The sequence below is a fragment of the Glycine soja genome, chromosome 6 (assembly GCF_004193775.1).
Source record: "Glycine soja cultivar W05 chromosome 6, ASM419377v2, whole genome shotgun sequence".
Classification (NCBI taxonomy): domain Eukaryota; kingdom Viridiplantae; phylum Streptophyta; class Magnoliopsida; order Fabales; family Fabaceae; genus Glycine; species Glycine soja.
In genome coordinates, this window is record NC_041007.1 from 3975180 (window position 1) to 4001763 (window position 26584).

The 26584-nt window shown below is 32.3% G+C and overlaps 3 protein-coding genes across 4 annotated transcripts; 1 reads left to right on the forward strand and 2 right to left on the reverse strand.

The window, feature by feature from the left end:
- Positions 1-25: 25 nt before the first annotated feature.
- Positions 26-2582, reverse strand: LOC114414825 (protein IQ-DOMAIN 1-like). The gene is made up of 5 exons (XM_028379259.1): positions 2113-2582; positions 1740-2024; positions 1437-1664; positions 1229-1342; positions 26-956 (listed from the first exon to the last, which is right to left on the reverse strand). Exons 1-5 carry the CDS (start codon positions 2179-2181, stop codon positions 300-302), a joined length of 1353 nt encoding a protein of 450 aa, XP_028235060.1. The 5' UTR covers positions 2182-2582; the 3' UTR covers positions 26-299.
- A 3302-nt stretch (positions 2583-5884) lies between these two features.
- LOC114414826 (mitochondrial carrier protein CoAc1-like) lies at positions 5885-10833 on the reverse strand. 2 transcript variants are annotated; one of them, XM_028379260.1, is made up of 7 exons: positions 10070-10833; positions 9414-9499; positions 9107-9314; positions 7693-7819; positions 7298-7482; positions 6946-7074; positions 5885-6274 (listed from the first exon to the last, which is right to left on the reverse strand). In XM_028379260.1, the coding sequence occupies exons 1-7, from the start codon at positions 10247-10249 to the stop codon at positions 6173-6175; spliced, it is 1017 nt and encodes a 338-aa protein (XP_028235061.1). In that variant the 5' UTR covers positions 10250-10833; the 3' UTR covers positions 5885-6172. The 2 variants fall into 2 exon arrangements, with proteins under 2 accessions (XP_028235061.1, XP_028235062.1); XM_028379261.1 differs by lacking the exon at positions 9414-9499 and having other exon boundaries at positions 10070-10182.
- Positions 10834-19406: 8573 nt separating this feature from the next.
- On the forward strand, positions 19407-22336 carry LOC114414827 (cytokinin riboside 5'-monophosphate phosphoribohydrolase LOG8-like). The gene is made up of 7 exons (XM_028379262.1): positions 19407-19816; positions 20158-20255; positions 20370-20400; positions 20687-20786; positions 20983-21053; positions 21133-21276; positions 21824-22336. The coding sequence occupies exons 1-7, from the start codon at positions 19703-19705 to the stop codon at positions 21905-21907; spliced, it is 642 nt and encodes a 213-aa protein (XP_028235063.1). The 5' UTR covers positions 19407-19702; the 3' UTR covers positions 21908-22336.
- The last annotated feature ends 4248 nt before the right edge of the window (positions 22337-26584 follow it).

Sequence of the window (26584 nt, forward strand, 5' to 3'; positions counted from 1 at the left end):
CAAGGGACAAAAAAATCCGTCTAAATGTGTTAACCAAAGGAGTGTTTCCCCATATAGTTATGCTTAAGTTGATTTATCTGGATAAGCCTCTCAGCACTGAGTAATATCAAAACCCACAAATAAACAATTATACAAAATGGAGACCCCTCACAAGTATTCCCAAACACAAAAGCTACTTCTAGCCAGCTAACTAACTCAATTTAAATTGCATGGAACAACAAGATGTTGAACTTCTTGGAAAAAAAAATAATAACAATAAATACACAAAGATGTCGAGCTTCCACCAGATTCTATCCCTTTCACCGTGCCATCACTGAACTCTTGTCCAAGTGAAGTGGCCTAGAAAAGTTGATTGAAGGGTCAGAATCCGCAGTGGAGAAAACCGCTGCCCTCTTGAGGAATTGAAACCCATCCATGGATTGCTGCCTCTGAGCTCTATTATATACATGATTGCCACTTGTCTTTTGCTTTGCCTTTGTGGACTGAGTCAGGTTCATGTAATTAGGCCTAGCAACAACAGCATTACCATTACTATCCTCAGTCCTGTCACAAGTGTTCCCAGACATTGGTGTTGTGGATGTACAAATGGAAGATGATGCAGAACTCTCATCGTATCGAAACTCAGAACTTGGACTTGAGGATGAGCGAGTAGCTTGCCCAACAAGGGGTGGCCTAGCTGAAATCCTTGTTGTGACGTTGTTCTTCTTGACTTTGACCATGCTTTGTTTGGAATTAGAGCTCACAAAGGATTCCACAAACTTCTTTGGAGGTGGGGTTTTATCTAAGGCTTCAGCCTGAGATTGTGATTGTTCCATCAATCTACTCTCCCAAGGCTTTGCTGCCATCCAACGCTCCAACCAACTCCACCCACAGTTAGCTTTGTTCATCTCATGACTCTTAAGAGAGGTAAATGAGGCACGTGTTCGTGGATTAGGGCTTGGTGTTGATCTGCATTGCTGGAAATTTAAATGCATATCAAGAATGTTAAACATCTTTCTAAACTAGAAAAAAAGTGGCTTAGTTTATAGTACTTTGTTATAGCCTGTTTGAATTCAAATTATATATATGATTTAGAATGACATTGAAATGTCAATTAACATGATTTTAAGCAAATGTCTTTACATTAAAGAAATAATTCTGAATCTAGAATTAATTTGGAGTTAAAGTTGATGCCACTTCAACAAAAAGGGTCACCCCAATCACAACAGAAGCAAGCAGATATAGTTACTTTGTGAGCAAGAGAGTAAGCCATTGCTCTTTCCCTTTTGAAAGCTCCTTCTTGCCTCATTTGTATCTTTGTCTTAACATCTTCCAACGTTCCTCTGCTGTCACACCATCCTTCCTGCAGATTGTGTTAGATATATATAATGCCACGCCACTGTATGTAACTGAAACACAAGCTTGCATTGCATATTTGCATAAGTGAGGGATGATACCTCAGCTTGCTTCAAAAGATCAAGCTTACTGCGTCTTTCATTGAGCAAGTTCTGCACAGTTTGGCCCTCTATGGACATCCTGACACGACGGGCTCTAACTCGGGCCTGAACACGAACCAAGGCCTGCATGCACCTCAATGTCACCGCAGCCTGCTTCCTCACCTGTCTCCCCCGAACAAGAGCTTGAATCCTCACCACTCCCTTCAATGCCCTCAAAGCCCTTCTTGCCTGCACAAGTAATAATATTTAATACCAAGTCTTTCTTATTATGTGAAAAGATACCACATTGAGCAGTGATAATACCAAGAGGGCGCGGAAAGCAGTTTGGATTCTTATAGCGGCCCATTCTTGCTTGACGAGTCTGAAATCTTTAGGTGGAGCTCGAACCACAGTGGCTACTGCTGCTGTGAAAGCCGCGCCTGTTGCTGCTGCTGCTGCTACAACATGTGGAGAAGAATCAGACCCCACTTCAGAAGAAGCTACCGCGCTGTGGTTTCCTCCTTTGAAACCCTTCCAAGAAACCCCCGTGTCCCCAGAAGAACTCCTCCATAGCCTCCACTTCTTGCTCTTACCACCACCCTCTTTCACCTACACACATAAACCAAACAAGTCATAAAAAAATAGTTGATTTTGGATGCATGCATTGAGCAATAATCAATAGAACTAACTGACTTACATGCTCCTCTTTGTCTGGTTTCTTAAGTCCGATTAATGCCTTTACCCATTTTCCTGAGGCACCCATCATGAAGCAGGTGCTGCTTCTACTTCTTACTTCCTTGAATGAAGTGTCTGTCAAATGAGCTCAAATAAGAGCCAAAGTTTTGTTAAAATGTAACTGACTCAGTTACAGCCAGCCTAGGATGTTGGGGAGAGAGAGGGTCGTGAAGGGATGTAATGTAACATAAGTTGGCGTTGGCGTTACGAGATTTGAAATTCAAAACGTGCAACGGACAAAGGGAGTTGACGTAGTTGGTCCCGCATGATGGACGGTTCTTTGTTGTTGCATTGGAACAGTGTCACCTCGTCACGTTGTGGTTCAGGGTTTGTGTTTACGTTTTGATGGGGGGTGGGGCCCAGTGCCTTTGAGGGAGGGTAATAAAGGCATAAATAAAAAGAGAGGGGTAATTGGCAATTGGGCAAAGCCAAAATGCTAAAGGACAAGGGATCTTTCCTGCAAACACAGAGTAGTCAGTGCAGTAGAGAGAGATCTGACGCTATCTATAACCCCCACCTTCTTTTCTTAAAACTTTCTTGTGTTATTTCGGAGACAATTTTACCAATAACAAAACAAAAAAGGCTTCTGTTTGTTTTGTCATGCAGTAGAAAACAACCTTACAAAAGGAAATTAATTACATCTTACCTGTTTCGAAATCAAAATTGGTTTCGGACCCTAGCAATAGGCCCTATATCCTATATCCAACTGTTCCAACCATTTATTTATTTGTTTTTAAGATATTAATTAAGAAAAATATTGAAATATACAAAATTATATTGTTCATAATTTTTTTAATGTTTTTTTTACTATCTTTGTATATATATATATATTTAGTTCCTTGACAATCTTCTAAAACACTCATTAACAAGATCATTATTTATTTTATGCTTCTCATTGATGACTGAGAGCACCTTGGCTTCGAGGGAGGTTGCTATTGAAAAATTTGGAATAATAATTACAAGAAAATGTCAACCAACCAATGTCTCAATAACATTGATTATTGATTAAAAATAAGAATAACAAAAAAAATATTGAAATATGTAAAAACAATGAGTTTTTATGTGTTTTTTTATGATTTTCAGAAGAAAAAAAATGATTTCTTAACCAATATTTTGATGACACTGATTAATAATAAGACTTTTTATTTTTACTTACAAAGTACAGTGGTAGGCTAGTAGAGGATCGAAGTTCAAATTTTGGCTTTTTGGATATTAATGAGAGTGGATTGGCCTTCCTCATGTCGAGGTCACCCCATTTGTAGTAATGAGAGTAATATTTAATTTAAAGGGGCATTGATTTTATATGTTTTGTCTTTCTTCTTTGGTTTTGAGGAGCATTCCAATGGATACTGCACGGATCAGCGACATGTTCGACGAATAAAGTAGTAATTGAAAATCCGAAAAAAATGTACAATTTGGCTCCTACTTTTTTATCGCATTAGCAGGGATTCGGATTTCGAAATGCGATGACCAGTAATTTCCATCCTCTGTGTTTTCGAGAACAGTGAAGCATTCATCATATTCGCAACTGCAAGCCTGTGTCCACTATTCTAGTGTTCTTAGGAGAATCCAAAGACAATCCAACAACTCAAATAAATTTATAGAATGCTGCATCGATTGGCTGCTCAAAATTGAAAGGCCAATTTGAACCCGTGCTGTGACTTCCAACACTTGATAATTTAATGGACAATTTAATTACTTTAGATGTTGCTTTTTTCTTTTTTCAAATGCTAACCAATATCCTTAGATGAATTTTTGTTTCCTTAATTTAATTACTTCAAACAAAAATTGATTTCTAAGTGAGTACTCTGTTAGTAATTTTTAGTAATCTAATTTTTGTTTGAATAGCATTATAATATTCAATATTGTTTGAAAACTTGAAATTAAAATTGATTTTGAATTTTTATAAAACAAAATGATTTGAGCCTAACTAAGAATACACACGAAACAAATAATATGACTAAAGAGTAAAGATTCATGTTTCTCTAAAAAAAAGTAAAGATTAGTGTTAACATAAAAATTATTTGTGACCTGAGCCTAAAATTTAAAATCATATTTGCAGCACAATATCAAACACCATAGTCAATGAATATAATTATATTTTATTCATGCTAAACTCGTGATGACATATGTCAAATGTGAATTTAATCATATCCTTAAATTTCAGCATTATCGTTGGCATTAAAAAAAATATTGAATATTGTCATATATTATTGAGATAAAATTTTAATTTTATTAGATAATAATATATTTAGTAAACTACCTCTAAATTTTATTCTGACTACTGATATTTGGCATAATTCATTTCTTACAGAAGAAAAAAGATAGAGGTAATAACTTACACAGCTATTTGGTTTAATATATAGAAAAACTTACTATTCTGTAAATATGTTAAAGTAAAAGATTTTTTTTTTCATTACTGTCATGACTCATTAGAAGGTAAAACCTCACGGCAGCTGGCAAAAGCCCACAATTTATGGGTTATAAAAGACAGAGCATCGACAGAAATAAAAAACGAAAAATTATTATACGCAGATAGTCAACGGACGAGGTGACTCATTTCTTGTTTTTTCCATTTTCTATTATTCTTTGAATATTCCACACACCAACTACGCACCCAACCTGTCTTGCCGACTTCCTCCACTGTCTAACTCAATAAAATAATCTTTTTAACTCTTATTCTTGAAACACTTATTATCAAGCTTAATGGCAAATATTAATCTACGACATAAAACCTTGTGGGCATTGTAATTCAGCAAAAAAAAAAAAAAGAACCGTATATCACAGTTTTCTCACTTATGCACAATGTAAATACATATTCAATTATTCAATGAGTTAAAATTAATTTTACCAAACTTCAAAACAAATGGACCGTATATCAAAATTGAAGTTAAACACAATAAAAAGTATATACACAAATGTATATACATTGATAAGGAAAGAAAAGTTTAAATTTATAATAGAATTTTTTTAAAAAAAAATTTCCCACCCATGTTTTTCTTAATTTTATTTAAATTTTTAAAATAAAAAATTTTCATTTCTCTATCATTTTCCTCTCCTACCCAAGTGCTTCAAATTGTTTGTACTCATAAATAATATACTAGCACATTGTCGGACGGGCTCCACAATAATGTACTCATAAAAGAAAATCTGACTTTTCTGTCCCTTCTAAACTACATAGTTTTTATGATTTTCATAGAGTGGATCCACAATTAAATATTAACACAACTGTTATGTAATGTTGTTTTGAATGAACATCAGAGAGACAGTTGAAAAAATGACAGTTGGGAAGCCAGATCTTAAATTTCAATCCTCAAAACCCCATGACATGCAAAAAAAATAAAAAATTGGCACAGATAGTAGTAGACTTTCTTTTTTCCTATTATAAATGATAAATAATACTGTAGTAGTTATAGACTTAATTGAGGCATGAGCATGATCATAAATATTCACAATAAAAATAAATAAATAAGCGCTACCTCGTGCTTTGTTAAAGCAAGCCATTAGCATGTTGTACCATGTGTACATATACATATTCCTAGCATTGCAGTCATCTAAAATCTTACCCAGTGAAAATCCTTCAAACAATGATGATGATGATTCATGTGATTAACTATAATGTTCAAATAAAACATTAGCCATCCCTAGGCTTTGACAACTAGAATTTATGCTCAGCCTCAACAGAACATCTCCTAGCTTATTCATGAAGATAAATAAATAATCAGGAATAGAAATTTCAAGGGGAAATAGTAAGAAAGTTACCTTTGTATTGCATCCACTATTTAGTGTTAAATCTATACAGGTTACGTTTTAAGTTTAAAGAAGCACTGTGAAGGAACTTTCCAGATATAATAACAAACAAACTTCTAGCATTAGTTAATTTAACCAAAAAGGGTTTCCTCTAATAGTAGCCTGTGGAAATCATATGCAGTAATACTCAGTAAGAGACATTCCTGTAAAAATTAGAGCCAATTAGAAGGTGACATTGTAACTTATTGCCATCACGGGTGAGCACTGAGCAATCATGCTGCCGAAACTGATTGAGACTTTTGTTGAGGTGGTATGCCAAGCCAAGACTTCACCATGTCGTATGTGGTGAAACTAATTGCAGCTGAAGGAACAATCTGTGAACATACCAGGTAATGTTTAAAATAGAACCTTTATGGAACCAAAAAGAAAGCATAGATGCCACCAACAAAATGGATAGGACTGCTCAAGTTGACCATGAATATTTTCAGGAATCAGCCACAGATTACTCGTGACTATTTTTAAGGGTTTCTTAATATGAACATGCTTTTCACAATTTACGTGAGTACCAGTCGCACAAGGTTTTAAAATCAATGCATTATTTGTGTAGTTTCTGAACTTGGATAAAGAACCTTAGTCACTATCATTATTCACCAAACCATTATTTTCAGTCCTAGGTTGTTGGCAAACAGAAAAATTGGTGTCCAAGAGGATTAGTCATATGGTTTACTGTCCAAACTCCAAATACAATGGCATACAATTTATTCAACTCAATGCTAAGAAAGAGAGAGAGTTCTGCACACTCCCAGATAACAGAGTTACAGATCAGTGATATAGAATTTGGCTATTGAAATATCCTAAAATTTAGTAAACAAGAGACAAGAGAAGAAGAAAAAAAAGCATTTTTGTAACACAACATTGAAAGAAGCTTTTAGCCGCAAGTTGATCTGCTTGTGATAGGCAAAGCAAATAACAGCAGTTAAAACATGTGAAATAGTAATCTAAAACTCAGCTCACATAAAGTTGGCTATGGTAAGGTCAGCATTACCCTTATATAGTTAATGCTTACGCCATGAAACAGCTGCTTCCATCCTTGATTACAAACAATAGTCCTAAGTCCATCAATTGTATTTTTGTATCTGACATCCTCATGGGCAGCATTTTGCAGGCTGCCAACCTGCACAAAGGGAAGATGTGTAAAAACTTCAACAAGGGGACATTTGCTAATGTTACATAGTTGTAAAACTTGAATACGACCTAAAAGGGCTCTAACATCAAATTTTATAACCAGCAAAAGATTGCAAAGCTAATTTGGATAGACACCTCTACCCTCAGTCCGTCACCACCTAAAATGGAAAAAAGTTATCCAACTCAGGAAGACCTAGAAAGAAGAATAGTACCTGCATCTGTCTCTTGACAACATCTAAAGGGTATGTTAAAGTCTGCCCAAACAATCCAGCTAGAGCTCCACAAGAAAGACGCATCATAATGGACTTTTGATGTTCTTCAGGAACATGAGTCTTCAATTTCTCATACATGTAGAACTTTAAACCAGCATATGGAAGAATTCCAGTAAGGGTTGGTCCTAAGGAAAACAAAAAGGCGAGGTTTTCAATCAATTTACTCAAAAATATGGACAAGGCACTAAGGCAGTAAAATACAACAGATGATAACTGAGATATGTTACAAGAAAACATTATTCCACAAACATGTATTCCAACAGAATTCTCCACCAGTAGCCAATTATGATTGTCATGCATAAAGGTTGTCTAGGTGGATCCTGTGACAGACATACCTGCACCCCTATAAAGTCCACGAACTCCCCCTTCCTTATAGACACTTGTAAGCACGCCTTTAATGCCATTATGTGCAGGTTGAACTCCTTTCATACCATCTTTGATAAGTCCTCTTGTGTCAGCCACCTATAAAAATTTAAACAGAAAAAAAAAATATGATAAGATTTTATACTACAAGCAATTCTTCCCACAGAAGTTATCCCCCCTATAACTAAACCATAACAAACAAAGATTATTACTTGCAAGGATAATAAGTCCAAGAAGAGCAATCAATCATAGAGGCTCACTTAACAGCTAAATGAAAAATGATCTATTACTGACACACAACTAATAAAGCTAGGTTCTTAATTCCATGATTGTTCCAAATTTACAGCGGATATCTAAAGCAAATGGATTGACAAATAGAACATTGTAAGGAAAAGAAGTTCATACTTTCCTATCTAAAGCAAATTCTAAGAATATATATGTGCATGGATTAATTTTTTAAAGCTAATCTTATCAATTTTAATTAACTTGGGTCATTGTGTTTATTCCATCCAGATTTGATTTCAACAAAAAAGCATTGGAATTCATACTTTCCTATATTACCTAGGAATTATGATAAACCATTAGGGATTACATCTGTTAAATCTCTTTTAACAAATTATAAATTTAAAAAGAATAGTATATTAATTATATTAAGTGAATGACTACAAAGTCATTTTTATATGTCCATACGAGTATATAAAATAAAGGACAATTTGTCATTTTTAATATACAAGGACTTTGCAATCAGGGGAGTATGACCCTAGTCCCTGTTCTCAAATATGCTTTGGGGGAATTTTTGTCCCCATCTTGTTGGGGGAAATCTCCAAACTTGGGGCCCCAAATGAAGCAATCCCCACAAAAATCCCGAACCCCTTGTTTGGTAAAAATACTGTAGCATGGATTTGAGAAGAAATTTTCAAAAATTTGTGTGGGTTCCACACCTCCACCACACTACTTTAATTCAAATATTCCTTCTCCGTTTCATTCAATTCCATTCCACTCTACCAAAGCTATCCCAAGTGATCAGAAAAATTGTAACCCCAATGGACCACGAGTATTGGAATCAAGATACCATGTTTCATAGTGTCTCTTACTAAGCCATGCTGAAGCATTCTGTGAATGCCAGAAAAGTTTTCTTAGTCTCTCTTTTGAAATTGGAAGATGTAAATTTAATAGTATTATTTATTCTTCATCTCTCTTTCTCTATTGCTTTTTCCTGGTTGTACAACCTTCCTTAAACTTTAATTCAACTTTGATTAAATGAAAAAAAGAGAAATAATGAAATGGAAAGTAAGGGATTCTCAATACTTATAGCATATGCGCATGTGTTTGAGGTACCATCAAGTCTATTTCAAAGCTCCAAATATGTTCAAATCAGATGCCTACCTGGTAAGCAAGTTTGGTACGAGCAAGATCCAAGGGGTAGGTACATAAAACTGAAGTTCCTCCTGCAGCAGAGCCTGCTAAAAGATCAATAAAAGGACCTGTACCTAACACAGGATAATTATTCAAGATCCAACTTTTGTAGCGCTCATATGTCATAAAATGCAAGGCTGCATACGGAACAATGCGGATAACACTAGCTCCATTTCCCCTGAAACCACCACCACATAAACACAGGTTAACAAAAGAGATATGAAGAATAAATAATATTAAATTTACAGGATAAAAATCCTAGAAATTTGAGTCTTACTTATATAATCCTAGAAAACCTTCATGCTTTAGTAACTTATTCATAGATTGATACACCCCAAGAGAATGAAATCCTGGTGTCCTTGTCTGTAGATAAAATAAATTAAGTTTAAAGAGGAACATACAAGATACACCCACTCAAGAGCATTCTGAAGTTGCAACGAAAGCAACGACATCATAAATGAAGTATTATACCTAGCAAGTGACAACAAATATACCATGAAACCAGAGTTAAAAAAATCTCCTTGAAAAAAGAAGCAAAAACCTCTGAAAGTTACTTCATGGAAGTATAAATCAATAACTCGAAGATCCCGGCAAGAGGCACAAATCAAAGATAAGAATTTAATTGACACCCCAGGCAAGCCCAAGCATAACAGAATCCTCTGCTTACACACTTAAAATTCTCTCCCCCTTCCCTTGTGTTCCTAGAAGATTCTAGATCCAAGATACCTACATAGTACATACCTTAAACTTACATCACATGTCACATTTGTCAAGTATATCATTATATCAGATATTTCCCTCCAATAAATCACAGGATAAAAATATTTAAATCAATTTACATCAAACTTATAACGTGATCTGATCAAATAAGCCTTGAACCATGCTCCACTAAAATAAGTGAATCAAAAGAAAAAGGGAGAAAGGGTGGTGAACCTGCCAAAGTATCTTAACCCGTTCGAGGGGTGCAACAGAGGTCTTAGAAAGCGCACCAGCAAAGCCTCCGGCAATTAGTTCCTTAACATACACGGGAACGCCATCAAAACTAGACTCATTTCTCTTAATGGATGCATTGTCCACGAAACCAGCAATGGTAGACCCTTGTGAAGAATCCATTGATTCCAAAATATCAAAAAACCACAATTGAATTGTTATGTTATGAATCTGATTCAGATACTATCCACTCTGGAGCTCAGAAAACTCCTTATCCCATCTGCGTTTAGAGAAAGACGAGTGGGTGTGTTGCAATGGCGAGGAATTGGGTGTGTTCACAATCACAAGCCAATTCCCATCAGCAACAGTAATAGACATCAACAACAGTAGACAAGAACAGACAAAGGGACCCTTTTCGATTGCAACAAGGAATAGGAGTTTACACCGAAGAAGAAAAAGGGTTTGTGCGACAGAAAAAACATAATCCCGTGAATCTGAGAGGCATGAAAATGAAAATTGAAAGAGAAAACCCTGGCTTTGGTGGATAAAGGGGAAAAGAAGGAGAACAGGTATCAGGTATGTGATGGAGAGTTGGGGAAGATGAAGGAACAGATACCTGTTCTCCTTTGAATTGGAATTGAATTTTTTTGGGTTTGTTTGTTTTGATTTGATTAAATGCGCCTCCTTTTTCAACGTCGGTATTCTCTCTTCCTTGCAATTGCCAATTGCCAGTTTGCAATTACATCGTATCTTTCGTGAATGTCTCACGTGGTATGCCCCCGTCAACCATTTATCATGTTCGCTTTCAACGTAGTACCTCACGTCATTTATCATTTGTCCACGTGAATTTTAAAAAGGAAAATATCTCTAGTGTTACATGTCTTTCTTTTATTTTTTATTTTTGAAAAAAAAATCGATAAAATTATATGTTTTTTTAGTTTAATCAATCGTCAACAATCAATCAATTATCTCTCAAAATTATCTACAAATAAAGTATCAATTGTATTATCTCTCTAAATATAAATTAGAATATTTATCTTAAAAAATATATATATGTAAGAGTGTACTTGTAATGACTTTCAAATTATTAATATTTTATTCGTTGATCTTCTTTGATTCTCTTTATCTCTTGATATATTTTCAAATGGTGGATAGTAATTTTAATTTTTAAATTTGGATATTATAATTAAATTCTATTTTAATATTGAAAATCAATTTAATGTTAATAGGCTAAAATTATTTTCTATATTACTTTTATTTTTACTTAAATTTAAAAAATTAAATTAATTGATAAAGTTAATTTTAGAGACTAAATTAAGATTTTACTTTTATATTATATATATACATATTCCATAACATTATAAATATCTATTATTGATGTTCTTATGCAAGTTTTTATCTTTGGACATAAATATTTATTATGCGATTTAAATATATAGGTGATATAACTTTATGTATATATTCATGCATCAATATTCATGTATATAGAGGCTAAATTATAATTTGTGTTTCTTTATGATATAAATATTTGTTTTTATAGTTTATATGATTGTTCTGCATTTAATTATTTGATAAGAATATTTTTTCCATTTTCTATAATAATTAGTTATAATCATTAAATTAAGATATTAAAATTAATCGTATAATGTACAAACTAAAATACTATTTACATTATAATTATTTATTATAAATCTAAATATAAATATATAATATTATATTCCTATAAAAATATAATAGTATATAAATATTATTTATTAAAAATTATAATTAAAATATAATCTATATATTTAAGGTATTTATTTATTAAAAAATTTAGTTATATAAAAAAATACATTGTGCAATGCAAGGCTAAAATAATTCTAAGACGTTGTCATGTGACATACCTTAAAAAAATATAAGTTTAGAAGCCCAATTTAAAAAGGGTTGTCCATAATTATCAAATAATTTAGGAACCTACGTATTAATTTTACATTTAATAAATTTTTGCAAACATTCAAAATTATTAGAAATGTAAAAAATATTTTTGATGCTTCTATAATTTTTGAAATTCAATTTTAGTCCTTTGAAAAAAATTGTCTATTTTTCGTCTCCCTAATTTTCAAATGCTTTTTTTTTCATTTATCTAATTTAAAATGCATCACTTCTTATTTTTGAAATAAAAAATGCTTTAAATGATGTTTTTTAGAGGGATGAAACATAATTTAACAAAAAAATGAACGTTTCAAAACTAGATAACTAAAAATAGACACAAAAAAATCAAAATAATTTTTTTAAAAAAATAGAGGAAGAAAAATATATTTTACCCCGTTCAAAAGAGGTAAAATAAGATAAATACTTTCCTTTTACCTATACTTGCTCTGCTTTTTCTTGTTTCTTTTTTTCGGCGATGGCTAACGCGAAGTTCGTTAACCTGGTGCTTGATGGGTCCGGTAGTAAAATGACCTGCAATAGAAGGTGGGGAACCGGATGAATTACTTCATAAAAATTTGTTTTTTTAATTTGCAAATCAGTCTTAAATTTATTTTATTATAAAGGCAGAAAACCTTACTTATTGTCAATAGGTACCGCACTAAAATAAGTTTACAAAATTTTTTGTTTGGATCTGGACAGTCTTGAATGCAAAGAATAGCAAAAGAACAGAACAGTAGAAGCATACCAATGCAGAAGAAGGCTCCATTATCTTATTCTGATAGTGCTCCATTTTATATAAACAATTATGTTTTATAAATATACAAATTTTAAAAAGACAATTGGGATTTGATGTTTGGGTCCGGGCTTATGAACGGTTCCATCTTCTCAAATGGTTCAATGCCTTGGAGAAATTAAGCCTATATACGGGGAAGTAAAGGAGGCAAAATTTGGCTCCAATTTTCATTTGTGAACAACTCGATCAATCAATACCCGTGAGCACACAATTTTTTACATGCTTTGTTGGTGTTTGCATCCATTTAACGGGGCGACGACGGTGGCGCTGTTTCATATGGCGACGGCGGAAACCTCTGAGGTCACAACCTCTTTGCCTCAGCGTCTTTGGTGGAAAACCCAGATCGACGAAACGAAACGAAGATTTAATTGAGAAGAGAGTAGGAAAAGGGGAGAAAAGGGGAAAGTGAGGAACCATCAGTGCAAAACTCTAAATGAATTTATATGGGGACTAAAATGTAAAATTACACAAATCGGTAACAAACGGTAATAGGTAAAGGATCTCATCCGTCTATTATTTTTTATTAATATATCTAACGCTTTATAGTCAATTACCACAGCTGGTGCCCAATTCGAAATCTTCACTGTAGCCACCGCCCTTTTTTTCACGTATTCTTCTATTCTATTTATTTTTTTCTTCGTTTAGGTCTAGTATTGCTTTGTTTCAAGTCTCTAAAAATAGAAAATCTTAACCCCAAGGCAAGTTTTTTATTTTTTATATCCTTATTAAAGGTAACCTGAGTCAAACAACCTTCGTTTTTTTAAAATGTCCCGTGTCTCACTATCAACGTCTGATTAATTATTGGGTAATTAACTACACACATCTCAACATCACAAATTATTCTATTCATAATATTCTTTTTTTTTCATCTATTTTCCTATCTCGTTACATTATTTATTTCACTTATACTTTTTCTCTCTTCTATTTTGTTCTCTTTGAAGAGTGTTGGGACAGATTATTTGTGTCCCTTTCAACTATTTTGAGAGGAAAAAAACTGCTTGAAAAATGATATATATCGTGTTTGAGACATTAGTAGAAACTTGTAAACAATTTTTTTTAAATGTCCTTTTTCAATATTCTATAGTGTAGTAACTTAGGATTTTTTTTCCAACAATTTATTTTCCGTTAAACATATATATTTTCCTAAATTATCCTCAAATTTCCTAATAAATTTTTTTTCTTTCAACTTCACATTTTCCCATTTGTGTTATTTTATTTTCTATGTACAGGTTTTTTTTCTATACAAATCAAATTAATTATCTTAAAATTACTTTTCAGCCAACTTACTCAAATAAAAACTTATTCTTAATATAATCAATTATTAACAATAATTAATTATACATATAAATGATTATTAGAATTATCTATTTTTTGCAAATGTACAGTATCAAATAGTGATGTACACAAATAATGCTGCTTTTAAGTTTCTCTCTCTTACTCTCAGTTTTTCCTCTATTTAAATTCTTCATGAAATAAGTATGGTGGATATAGATCCTCTAGACTTCAAATATAAATTGCAACTGATGCAGTTGGGATTCAATGGTTTGTATTAATAACCCACAACTATTTAAGGGTCAAAGATTCATGAAGTTTTTCTATATGTATTAAAAAATCCATGCAGTTTCAAAAATAATTGCAGAGGATCTAAAATTCTAAATCCAAGTATGGATGACTCTTTTTCCATCAAAGTTAGCACCATTCTGAAAGTTATGGCCGAGTAACTCTTTCTCTCAAGGTCAATAACTTTGAAGTCTGTCTTATGGTCATTATTCTCATGTTATTTTTTATGCATCATTTGTTTAATTTTTTATGATCCATACAAAATGAATGATGTCGTTCTATACGCGACTTGTTCATATACAAGAGAGCAGAGAATTCGATTAACCAAAAGCACAAGACGTGTACTTGTTACACGAGCAGAGAATTTGTTCGTATGCATTGATGCGAACTAACTACGTGGAATGACAGATATACAATGGGGGGGGTGTCAATGAGAGATTTTCAATGAAATGGTGGTTATTGCGTGTTGTGTATCCCTCCCACCACCTCCTGTGTTTACAGAACAATATTAACTTTTATGAGGACTAAGAGAGGATGCCTTCAAAGTCCTGAGAAAATAAATAATTGAAATTTGGGATGTCAAATACAAAGTTTTGGGTTTCATGGGTGTGTGAAACTGATTGCTTGATGGGAGAAAGAGAAACATAGAGATAAGAATTAACAAGGTCGAGACGTAGATGTTTGTTCTCTACTCTTCCAAAATTTGGCAAATGTGTGTGCCAACAATATTGTTATTTGTTTGCCTTTGGAAAACCTAAAAAATATCGCTATGCTGCAGGGGATCCTCTCCTCTACATTAAACAAGGGACATTATTGTGATGAAAATTATTTAAGATTTTTTATATAATATATAATTTTTTTTAAAATGAAATAATTGTATAATTACTTGTTTATGAAAATTACTAATATAATTTATGTTCTAAAAAAGTTGTATTTGATATAAAATCTAGTAATTATATATTTGTAATGATAACAAAATGAAATTTGTAGCACAAGAATACTGTAGACAAACAAAAAAAATAGATAAGCATGCCCTAAGTAATTGGAACAATATTATATTTTTTACTTCATAAAAAATAATAAGATGGAGGCCAAAAAAAAATAATGAGACTTAAATAATAGCCTAATATTATAATTATAATAGTGTAATTTTTTTTAATGCGATGATGGGACAAAGTTAAAAAAAATGAAACTAAACACTTTTTAAAACAAAAAGATAGTGCGGTAGATGCCCCAAAATTACTTAAGGTGGGTTTGTCCACGGTCATAATACATTTTTTCTTTCAAAAATATGTTTTCCATACTTTAAAATTAACAAACTTCGGAATTAGTTTTCGTAATTTTTTTTCGAATTTTTTAGTTCTCATGATATTATAATAGTATGTTATTTTTTTTTTTTTATCTCGAATTAAATTTGATTCATTCTTATTGTAACTCTCCTACTTATATATTCCATTGGTCACATCATTTGACTATTTTTCTTCTTACAATTTGTAGGAGTTAGAAACCATTACAAATAATAAAAAAAATCACTAATTTTCAAATTCTTCTTTCCTAATTTTCCATCTTCTCCTCAATTTATAATAGCAATTAAAAAAAAGAGATATGTATTAATGAAAATAGTACATAATAATAGATTAATCTCTCTGGAGATTGATGAATCAAACTAAAAAAAGAAAAAAATGTCACATGTAATTATATTAAACATTGAGAGATATAAAAGTATCAAACATATCATGTTGAGAAAGAATATTTATTTTGTGTGGACTTATGAAAATAATTTTATATTAATATCATAATAAAAAATACAGAAGAAAATAAAAATATAATTTATTCAAAAAAAAAAATTCACAACTCAAATATAAAACATATCATGTTAAAGAAGAATATCTATTTTGCGTGGATTCAAAGAATAACTTTATATCAATATCATAATTAATCCTAAAATACTGGTTAAGTAAGAGAAATTAACATTTATTCGACAAAAAAGAAATTCACGACTTAAATATTAAATTTAACTTTTTCATTCTTTTATTTTCAAAAAAAAAAGAAATCATTACCATTTATTTAATATTGGCAATGGTTCAAAATCAATCTTATTTGATAGCATATATAATTCTTATGTTTTCCAAATGACTTCACATTTTCAGGAAGCCACAAAGATGTGGCAAGAGCAAAAGTATAGTTGCAAAATAGTAGGCTAGATTTTTTTTTTCTTGGTCAACAGTAGGCTAGAAATTATAATGCTAGAAAAGTGGTAGTTGTTGTTCACTATGCTAGAATGGTTATACCCAAAGGGGTTTGTGCTAGTGGAAATGTTGTAAGTCAACAAGGTTTAAAAGTGTATACAATTAAGAATATAACATCAGAAAGTTTCTGACTCGATTCATGAAAAAAAAACATCCTCTTAAATAAGGAATTTATCTATATCATTGTAACTCTTGAACGTAAAATTTCCTCTCCACAACTTTTTTTTACAATAAAACAAAAATAAAATGACTATAAATTATAGGCTAAATTATACATATTTGATTCCTCTATTTTTACAAAATCACAATTTTGATGCCCTGATTTCTAATGTAGACATTTGATCTTTCTTTTTTGAAAAATTCAAGATTTTAGCGTGACCGATAACTAAGATATGTTAACTGTTAGGATGTGTTGTTTGAGATGATTTGACATGTTTAAGGTATGATTGATTTTCATTTAATTGATATTATTCTTCTAATTAACTAATAATTATGATTAGTAAAATTATTAAATTAATTAAAATCAGTTTTTTTTTTAAATTATTACACCTGGAAACACCTTTCTCATATCCTTCCCCTTCTACACCTTGATTCAAGGAAATGCAACAAGATCAAAGAAGGAGTTAGGCGGCAACAAATACTCAAAAGATTCATTATTCCCAGCATTTGAGATGTTGCTCCAAGAAGCAGAAAAGTAATTTGGTTTGAAGCAAGAGGGTATGCTCAAAATCAAATGACCATTTATCCCTTTCACCGAAATCATATAGATCGATGTTCTTGGCTTCCCGTGTTGTTGCCTGTTGGTAAAGTCCACCTCACTTCACTTTGTTGGAAGCCATTGTCAATAGTCGCTCCTTCTCCTCAATCATCGCTGCAATGCTGAACAACATCACCCAATGCCTCCAAAACAACCACATCTCCACCCCTCTCACACAAGACTCAAACAAACTTAATTTGGAGTGCGTTTGTAATTAGATATACAGATAGATTGGGATTGATTTGCTTTGAGTAGCTTGCGGTGGTGTCGATTCCTTCCCTAACCCTAACTCCTCTTATGAACATGGAAGTATCTGAAAGCTTCGTTAATTTTTCATTGTTCAATTTTTGAGTTATTAATGTTAATTACTCATTAATGAGACACTGATCATCAACCAACACAAACGTCTTACACATCAGCACGAGTCAATGTTAATGTTGACAAGCAATACATCCAATTTAATAGAATAACCAAAATCCTCATTTTTCAAAATCATGGCATGGGAACCAAATGTCTGAATTAGAAATAAGGACCCTAATCACGATTTTGCAAAAATAAGAGGACTAATTAAATAGTTTAGCCTAAATTATATCAGCCCGGCAGCAACCGTCGTCCATTTGGCAGACTGTGGCACATCATGTTCAATTTTGGATGTTTCCTTTTTATTCACCCTTTTTGTAGTGCCGTGCTACACTCGTGCACTCTCATCAGTCTCATGACGTGGATATACCTCTATTTCCTACACTTGGTATTTTTAGTTTCCTAAACTATAATAATTCAATTAATAAAGCTAATACTTTGAATGGTAGGGTCACATACACTTCATTACTCAAATCAATTCAATTAAATGTCATAATTGTAAATTATGTCATGGGTGAGTTGTTCTCTCAGAGAATTGACTCAAAAATTGAACTTACATGTTGTTCCTAAGAGAAGCAGTTCAAATCCAGCAGCTCATGTCAGTTTAAAGCGCATATATTTCGTTGATAACAAAATAAAATCTGCAGACTTATATGTGGTCCACAGATAAGCAAAAAAAGCAAAAAAGAAAATATGAAGGCATTTCTTTGGATTTTTTTTTCCGATAACTGAAAGGAGCCATCTCTTTGGATTTTGGAATAGCTAACAAACCAGAGGATGAAATTTATTCGATACCTCACAGCAACTAGTGCGATCATAAATGTTTTATCACACACACAAAAAAATCATAAATGTTCCTACACCTTTTTTTTTTTTTTCCTTTTCAGGTTATATTTCTATCTAGCCTTATTTGATTTGATCTTTTTAGAGAAAATCTATCTTGGATGTTCTAAACTTCCAATGTCTCATATCTTTCCTTATTCTCCATCACAAACTACAACAGTGTCCGGGTATAAATAAGATTAAAAAAAAGCATATCCAAATAAAATTCACAGTTCTACATAAAACCACGAAAACATCATTATTATATATAGTTTTTGGAGGGGAAGCAGAACCCTAAAAATTAACGTATCAACATGGCTGAATAATTTCAATATAACTATTGATTAATTAAAGACAAGTACGTTGTCGCTGTTAAACTTTTGAACTTACTAAAATTCTTGAACCAACACTAGTTGACCATGATAGAAAGAGTTTGTACCTCATCGATGATCATTTCACGCTTTTTTCCCTATCATTTCAGAGAAAATTCGACTACTTTCTTAATATCACTAGCAATATAATCACATTTCATTATAATATAGTATTATATTATTGCGTGTATATATGATGAGAGCACGAGACATTAATTAATCTTAACTAAAAAAAATCCTTAAGAATAGTCAATTTTAGCGCCTTTTACGAGAAGATACTCTCACCAGACACGTCTTCACAAAATTCTATTAAAATTAAAATTTAATGGTCAATTGGTATCATGTATGATTGAAATTAATTAATTACTATCTCGGTTAATGAATGACATAGATGATAATGGTCATAGAAAAGAATAAAAAACAACCCTAAAATTCACACTATTCTCTCTGGCAGTGTCAATTAATATTACTGTGTACATTAAAGTTTACAAAGCCGACAAAAAGACGTAGGATTGGAAAAGAAATAAGAGCATGTTCTGGGGTGGGCGTGCTTTGCTCACAAAAAATGAGTCCCCGTCTCATCGATGATTTCTCTTACATGCTCTATTTAGGATCATCCCTTCAAAGAAAGTTTCTGGCTTTTCTTCATATGTAGCTCTAAAAGTTACTCCATTAAAGTAAAAGCACAATACTATATATATATATATTGTATATATATATAATCTTCATACGCGGTTAAGCCTTGCAATTTTTTTTTTCAATGAATGGTTTTCGTTTGAATTGAAAAACCCGCAAAGAAAGCATCGATTTTGAATGGAGGAAGGGTACCCCAGAAGCAAGTTCAAGACCGTGTGTGTCTTCTGTGGCAGCAACAGTGGCAACCGACAAGTCTTCAGTGACGCTGCGATTCAATTGGGCAATGAACTGGTTCGTTGCATCACTATATTATTCTGTTCTTCAATCTTTCTCACCATAAAATGGATTTTTATATGGTCTCAGAGCACATCCTCTGTGTTGCTTTCTTCACTTTTGATGTATTCTATTCTACATAACTGGTGCTTAACGTAAAGGAACACTTGTTTTCTATGATGATGAATTTGTTTACTTTGTTAAAGAACACTTTTTTTTTTCGGGGTGCGTCTTTTTTTTTTTTATAGGTTTAACAATTTTGTATGAATGCATTTTGTGCCCTGTATACACAGAGTGAAGAATTCTTCATCATCATTATTTTGTTTTTTATGTCTATTATTATATGGTGTGAATTGCAGGTTAAGAGGAACATAGACTTGGTGTATGGTGGGGGCAGTGTTGGGCTAATGGGCTTAATATCTCAGAGAGTGTATGATGGAGGCTGCCATGTCCTAGGGTATGTGCATAAAAAGAAAAAGAAAAAAAACTTTTTAGTGTTACTGACAATTGATTACATTGTCTCATCGTTTGTTTGTTTCTACTTTACATTTTACCCTCATTCCACGTACAGGATCATTCCAAAAGCTCTCATGCCTCTCGAGGTATTTGTACCACCACCTTAGCAACTTCTTTAACAATCTTTAATCATTTTGTTTATTTTTCTGTCCACATGCAGTTAATTTAATCAATTGATTTATTTATTCCTAGGATTTTGTGTTATTATTATATGATATGATTACCACCAATGCATTGGCATGTAACTTGTTACTTGGAAGCAAGACTAATTTATGGTTGTTCTTTTTGATAATGACCCCTTTGCCATGGAAATAATTTCTAGATGCTTTTGATGGAGAAAATATGATCACTGAATTCTTGCAATTTTGACAGATATCAGGTGAAACAGTAGGTGAAGTGAGAATTGTTTCAGATATGCACGAGCGTAAAGCTGCCATGGCTCAAGAAGCTGATGCATTTGTTGCTCTCCCTGGTACTTTTACATCAACAGCTCTCAAATAATTTTAAGAAATAATTGATGATTACATGTTTATACATGTGAATGCCACTAAAATTGTTCTTAATTGTACGGAAATTTGTTTGGATTCATGGTGTTTTGGATTGTTGTTGTATTGATTATGTACTATATGGACTCTCACTGTCGTTATTATGCCTCCCCTTATAATTAGGAGGATATGGAACCATGGAGGAGCTGTTGGAGATGATAACTTGGGCCCAACTTGGAATCCATAAAAAACCGGTAACATAGTATTTTTACTGTGTAGTACAAAGTCTTTAATATAACAATCAAGTGCTAACTCAATATTCATACTGCACAGGTTGGTCTACTGAATGTTGACGGTTACTATAACTGTTTGCTTGCATTATTTGACAATGGTGTTAAAGAAGGCTTCATTAAGCCTTGTGCACGGGATATAGTTGTCTCTGCTACGTCAGCCAAAGAACTTATGATGAAGATGGAGGTCTAATTTCAACTAGCCATTTTCCACTTACCCTTTTAAAAGGAAAACACATTAGAAATGTGTACATATAATTTTTTGTTCAAATTAATGGTAAATTGGTTTACTAGGGTCATGAGGAAAAAATAATTGAACATCTATCATTATTATGAAATGCTAATATTGTAATGCATAGACATAAGACTCTTTGCATGACTTGTTACTTGGACTAGTGAGAATAGATTGGAGGTCATATTTTTTCTTAAATTCTCCCCCCTTAGGCACTTTGTTGTGTGGCAGTTGTCAAGTAAGACTTTGCTGCCTTAATTAAGCACTTAGTTGAGTAATTGTTGTCGTTTAGGACTTTTCTGCTTACGTGGCAATCGTAAACATGAAGGCTTATATAGCATATATGATTTTAAAAAAAAAAAAACTCTCTCAAAATGATCATACACAAAGGGACCGTGTTTTCTCTTCTCTCTCTCTTTTGTCTTATTTCCTTTGAGGGATAAAAGAAGTGTACAAGTTACTGTGTTGAACTTGAATTCTAGCTGACTTTTCCTTTTTGCAGCACTACACTCCTTCGCACGAACATGTTGCCCCTCATGAGAGCTGGCAGATGAAGCAATTAGGTAATTATCCAGATGCAGAGTGAGAGTACTGTTATTGATGGAAGGTTTTTTCTCCGAAAATTGATTTATGATGTGATTCTTCATCATTCGAGATGTATACAAGAGCCTGCATAGATGGGGCCATATGTTGTTTGTTACCGTGTACTACGTTGTTTTTATGACTGGAGTGCTTATATTTTGGCTTTGCTGCTTTTCGTCATTTTCTTTTTCCTTCATTTAATGGTGGATTGATTCCCTATGAGATAGTCATATCTGGTTGTTACCACTCATTAAAGGCAAAAGTACTTGGAAATGGAAAAGAGATGATAAGCATTTCGTGAGCAGAATTTCAGTTGTGCGTAATGGGTTGGCTCCACTTTGTAGTGCCTTAATTAGACAAGATAGGTTAATCAAGGACAACCTACAATTTTGGCCAACCTGAAAAGGTACAATAGTATGTAATTCGAAGCTCATTCTCTTTCATATTGAAAATCAACTTAATTTGTTTTTATAGATAAATTATTATTATTTTTACTAAAATAAGAGATGATAATAATAAAGTCTTGTCCCATTAAGTGAAAATAAATATTTAGATTACACCATATTACAGTATGATTTAACTTGGTTAAAGATCAAAACTTCACCATAATGTTTCACTTTTTTTTATGTTCTTTTGGGCTTTCATCTCTTCCTTTTTATGAAACTAAAAATTATATTATTTACTCTTTTTATTAGTGTCTCACTTGCATGTTTTTTGTAATTATCTAAATTACCTTTATTGAATTTTTGTTATCTTTTTTAATCTCTCCTTGTATACAATTATTTCACATCCTATCTTACTTGTATGACCACATCTAATTTAATATTTTCATTTGTGACTTTGACTTTTTTTTCTTATTTGTTCCTCTAAAGTCTAACATTTACTATCTAGAGTATAATCAAACGTATAACAATAGGATAAAACTTATTTTTTAGTTTAGTAGATGTTTTATGATCACAAATAATCTTTGATGTTTTTTTCCATTTTAGTCATGCTACTTATGTGTGACATGCATTTACATAATTTTTTTTCATTATTTTAGAGTATTGATTACACGAATATTTAAACTTAGGCTTCTACGTACGGCTTGACATCTTCTCCTATTTTTACTTCCATATCACATTCTTCTGGTTTTTTACTAAAATTACAAGCAGTGAAGAATGATTGAGTGTAAACGTAGACATTGCATGCATTGGGTAATAAATAAAATTAATTTTTATTTAATTAAGAAGCGTTTTCTAATATTTTTATATAATAAATACTGTATCTCTTTAATTATATCTTCCATAAAACACGTGATAATATAATTGGTTAACACTGAAGACAACTTATATTACAATTAAAACAGGGCAACTTTTTATTGTTTTGAATTTCACAATTGGTTGTTGTTTGTACATTTATAGCCATTGAAGTCTTTTCTACATGTGAGAAAAGATGGCAAAAAAGTCCAATGAACAAGAACAAAATTACTTTTTGTGAGCATTGAGCAATGTGCGGAGCTAAAGAGTAAAAATATCAATAATAAAACAATGAGTGCAACATACATAATAATGGCATTCAAGTTTATAGTTAACCATAAAATAAATATGGTTGGATAAGGATTGAAACGTAATTACTTATGCCTCTGAGGCTCTGACTAAGTAATGAGGGCTTGAGTAACTAATTAATGTCATCACAGAGACCAAACAATATTCAACAATTAAAACAAAACAAAGTTCATAGTCATTATAGTTAAATCAAGTTCAAGCAAGCTAAAATGTCACTGACCACAGGATATGGATTATTATTAAATTGTTTACGTGGCAAAATATTAGAGATCCAAGTAGTTGAAATAACATTTTCATAGCTAGATATATTATATATACATGGATTTGACTTGAGTTTGTTTGTTTGAATTTTTCTTCTATTCAATCAAAGCTAAATGTGCAAGAAGAATAGCTTATAACACAAGAGGAAGAGGAAAATTAATTAATTAATTACCAAGGATAAAATAATATTAAATCATCAGTTTAAGAATGCTCCAAATTAAATCACATGACTATACATGGAGAAGTGCATATTTAATGCATAATGAAAGGTTTTGAAATAGTAAAATTCGCTAACATGAAAAAAAAATGTTGATAGAAATATAGAATTGTTGAAGTATCAAAGTTATAGTCTGCGTTTGTAACTCTCTTTGTTTTGGTATTGTTTTATTCTTTTTAAATAATGATATTTCAAATCTTTCCAATGTTAATGGCGCAAACATACTCATTTAAAGATACTGTCTCTGAAACATTATTCCATCCTTGTTTCCATGGTCAAGTTATTCAAAGTGAAAACAATGCAGTTTGTGGGAATAGACTCTAATAATTGAGTTTGAAAAAATAAATAGTTACAGTTTTGGAACTATGATACTCAAAGTACAACCACTCTCTGTGGTAAAATATGCTAGGTGTGACAAAAAGTGGACACGCCAAATAAGTATAAGTCATTTTGGTATAAATTACAGAATAAAATTATTATAGATAACAAATTTCTCTCTCAATATTAAACATGCAACTGCATATTACTCCAAAACGCAAACTCAATATCATTGATTAAGCTAAAATAATCTTATATCATTTGATTCACACGCTCGATAATAATATACTTATAAGTCATTCTGAACTTCATCCAAAATATAGTAAGTTTACTGACATTAACTATAGAAATTGACTCTTGTATACTGAATCAATTTGTGAGCCATTAATCTGATTAATATATGTAGTCCTCAATAGGACAAGAGCGGCCATGTTTGAGTGTGCTTATTGGCATTGCACCAGACATGAATTCTCAAAGAACTATTCAGCAGGACCTGCATTGTATGGTTCTTTCCCTTTGATCAGTCATTTAATTGGCTCTTCCGCTGTCCTCTTGTGTCGGTTAAGTCCCCTTGAGATTGGTCTCAGGTCACGAGTTTCATGATGCCTATAAGGGATGATTATCACTTATCAGCAGTGGTGAGCTTGTTATGCATCATGGATTTTTCACTGCACAGTACATTCCGCGTCTTAGTCCTTGTCATGGTGGACCAACAAGATATGGTTAAATCACAAGATAAAGCCCAGTGGAGAGTGCTATTACTTCCTTGAGGGGTCCTTCTCCCCCCCTTTGTTCTTTCGTGATCATAATTTGTTTGCTGCCCTCTTGAAAAGTTGTTAATTAACTGTTTAGCAGACCCACTATGAAAGGATTGCAGAGGTATTCAACTGCACATTTTGTGTTCTTGGGGTCCCTACCATATTCATCTCTCAATCTCATCGTGCTCATATTCAACCAACTCATGTCACTATTCAGATAAACTTTCGTCAGTTGAAGTTTCTTTTAACCTCCGGATTCGCAGTGTGAACCCATGAAAGGGTAATGATATTCAAGACACCATTGACTTATTTTCTATATGTGCCACTTCAGTTTTAGTATTGAGTATTGACTATTGACAATATACTTCAAATAAGAGGCAATAATAACCACATATGACGTAGAGATCACCTTATTGGAAATGGATTCTCTGTATTCGCACATTCTCATGAATTTGAACCTTTGAATTATGAATATTATTGGGATAAAATATGAGTGATCTGATCTATATTTAACTATTGCGATCAACTGAATGCGTGAATGCGGGAATTTTCGGACTGCAGCAAATCCAGATCCCACCTTACTCTTTTGTTAAGTTTAAGATCGATGATAGTCTTGACAACTGACATGTGAAACCTGTCCAAGAATTGTTGGGAAAATTAACAAAAAAATAGACATATGGCAAAGGAAATATTGAGAATTGTCGGACTAATTTTTTTTCTTCTAGAAGCTCAAAATAGGCACAGAATGAGGTGAAATTAATAAGTGTAGAAAGGTAGAAGAATGATAGTAAGAAGTTTTGATGTGAAAAACTCCCTTACTGTGAGTCAGTGTCAACCTTTATAGCAAGAACTTGATTGTCTTAATTAAATGACAACTTGATCAGACCGATACAAAGAAGTTTGTGTCAACCTTTATAATTTATGCCACATGGTCATTGTTTAGCCAACGCTTGTAGCGTCGACTTTTGACGGACGCTTAATCAACATTTGCTTGCTTTGTTCTAACACTGTGATGTATTATACTAACATCTAATGTTATGCTAATATATATCAATTTTCTATACTAATAAAATTCTTTATTTGTATAATTGTATTTTACTGTTAGTGTGAACTAACAAAAATAGTATTAACAATTTAATTTTCATTAAATAAAAGTTTTACCAGAGAAAGCTAATCGAACTGTTAATTTATAGTGACAGATCCAAAAATCTGTCTTGTCAAGTTTATTCACTCATCTAATGCAATATTTTTAATATTCTTTTTCTTTATACTTGAGTAATACATTTTTATCATAAATAACACCTAAGGCATTCATTCATTTTATCCATCTTGCTTGAATATTTTTTCCTAAAAACATCCAATGGTTTACATCTCTAGTTTTCGTTATGCATGATGATTGATGAACCTTAAATACTTAAAGGATTCGCAAGTTTTACTATCACTGAATTAAATCATGACTTGAGTCACTTGATCATCTGCATGAATTATCTCGGCTTGAAACTTATACTATCACTGAATTTCATATTTGAGTTCTCTAAAAAGAATGTGCAATCATCAAGAAAAAAAAGTAAAAGAATGTG

Bases quoted from the DNA above. Each gene is read 5' to 3' on its own strand.
- LOC114414827 (XM_028379262.1), top strand. From the start codon at position 19,703: ATGGAGGAAGGGTACCCCAGAAGCAAGTTCAAGACCGTGTGTGTCTTC. The intron at 20,787-20,982 runs GTACTTTTACAT...CCTTATAATTAG, and splicing joins TGCATTTGTTGCTCTCCCTG to GAGGATATGGAACCATGGAG. The intron at 21,054-21,132 runs GTAACATAGTAT...CATACTGCACAG, and splicing joins TTGGAATCCATAAAAAACCG to GTTGGTCTACTGAATGTTGA.
- LOC114414825 (XM_028379259.1), bottom strand. From the start codon at position 2,181: ATGATGGGTGCCTCAGGAAAATGGGTAAAGGCATTAATCGGACTTAAG. The intron at 1,343-1,436 runs GTATCATCCCTC...CACAATCTGCAG, and splicing joins ATCTTTTGAAGCAAGCTGAG to GAAGGATGGTGTGACAGCAG. The intron at 957-1,228 runs GTAACTATATCT...TTAAATTTCCAG, and splicing joins CTTACTCTCTTGCTCACAAA to CAATGCAGATCAACACCAAG.
- LOC114414826 (XM_028379260.1), bottom strand. From the start codon at position 10,249: ATGGATTCTTCACAAGGGTCTACCATTGCTGGTTTCGTGGACAATGCA. The intron at 7,820-9,106 runs GTAGGCATCTGA...AAATTTTTATAG, and splicing joins GTACCAAACTTGCTTACCAG to GTGGCTGACACAAGAGGACT. The intron at 7,483-7,692 runs GTATGTCTGTCA...TGTTTTCCTTAG, and splicing joins TGGACTTTATAGGGGTGCAG to GACCAACCCTTACTGGAATT.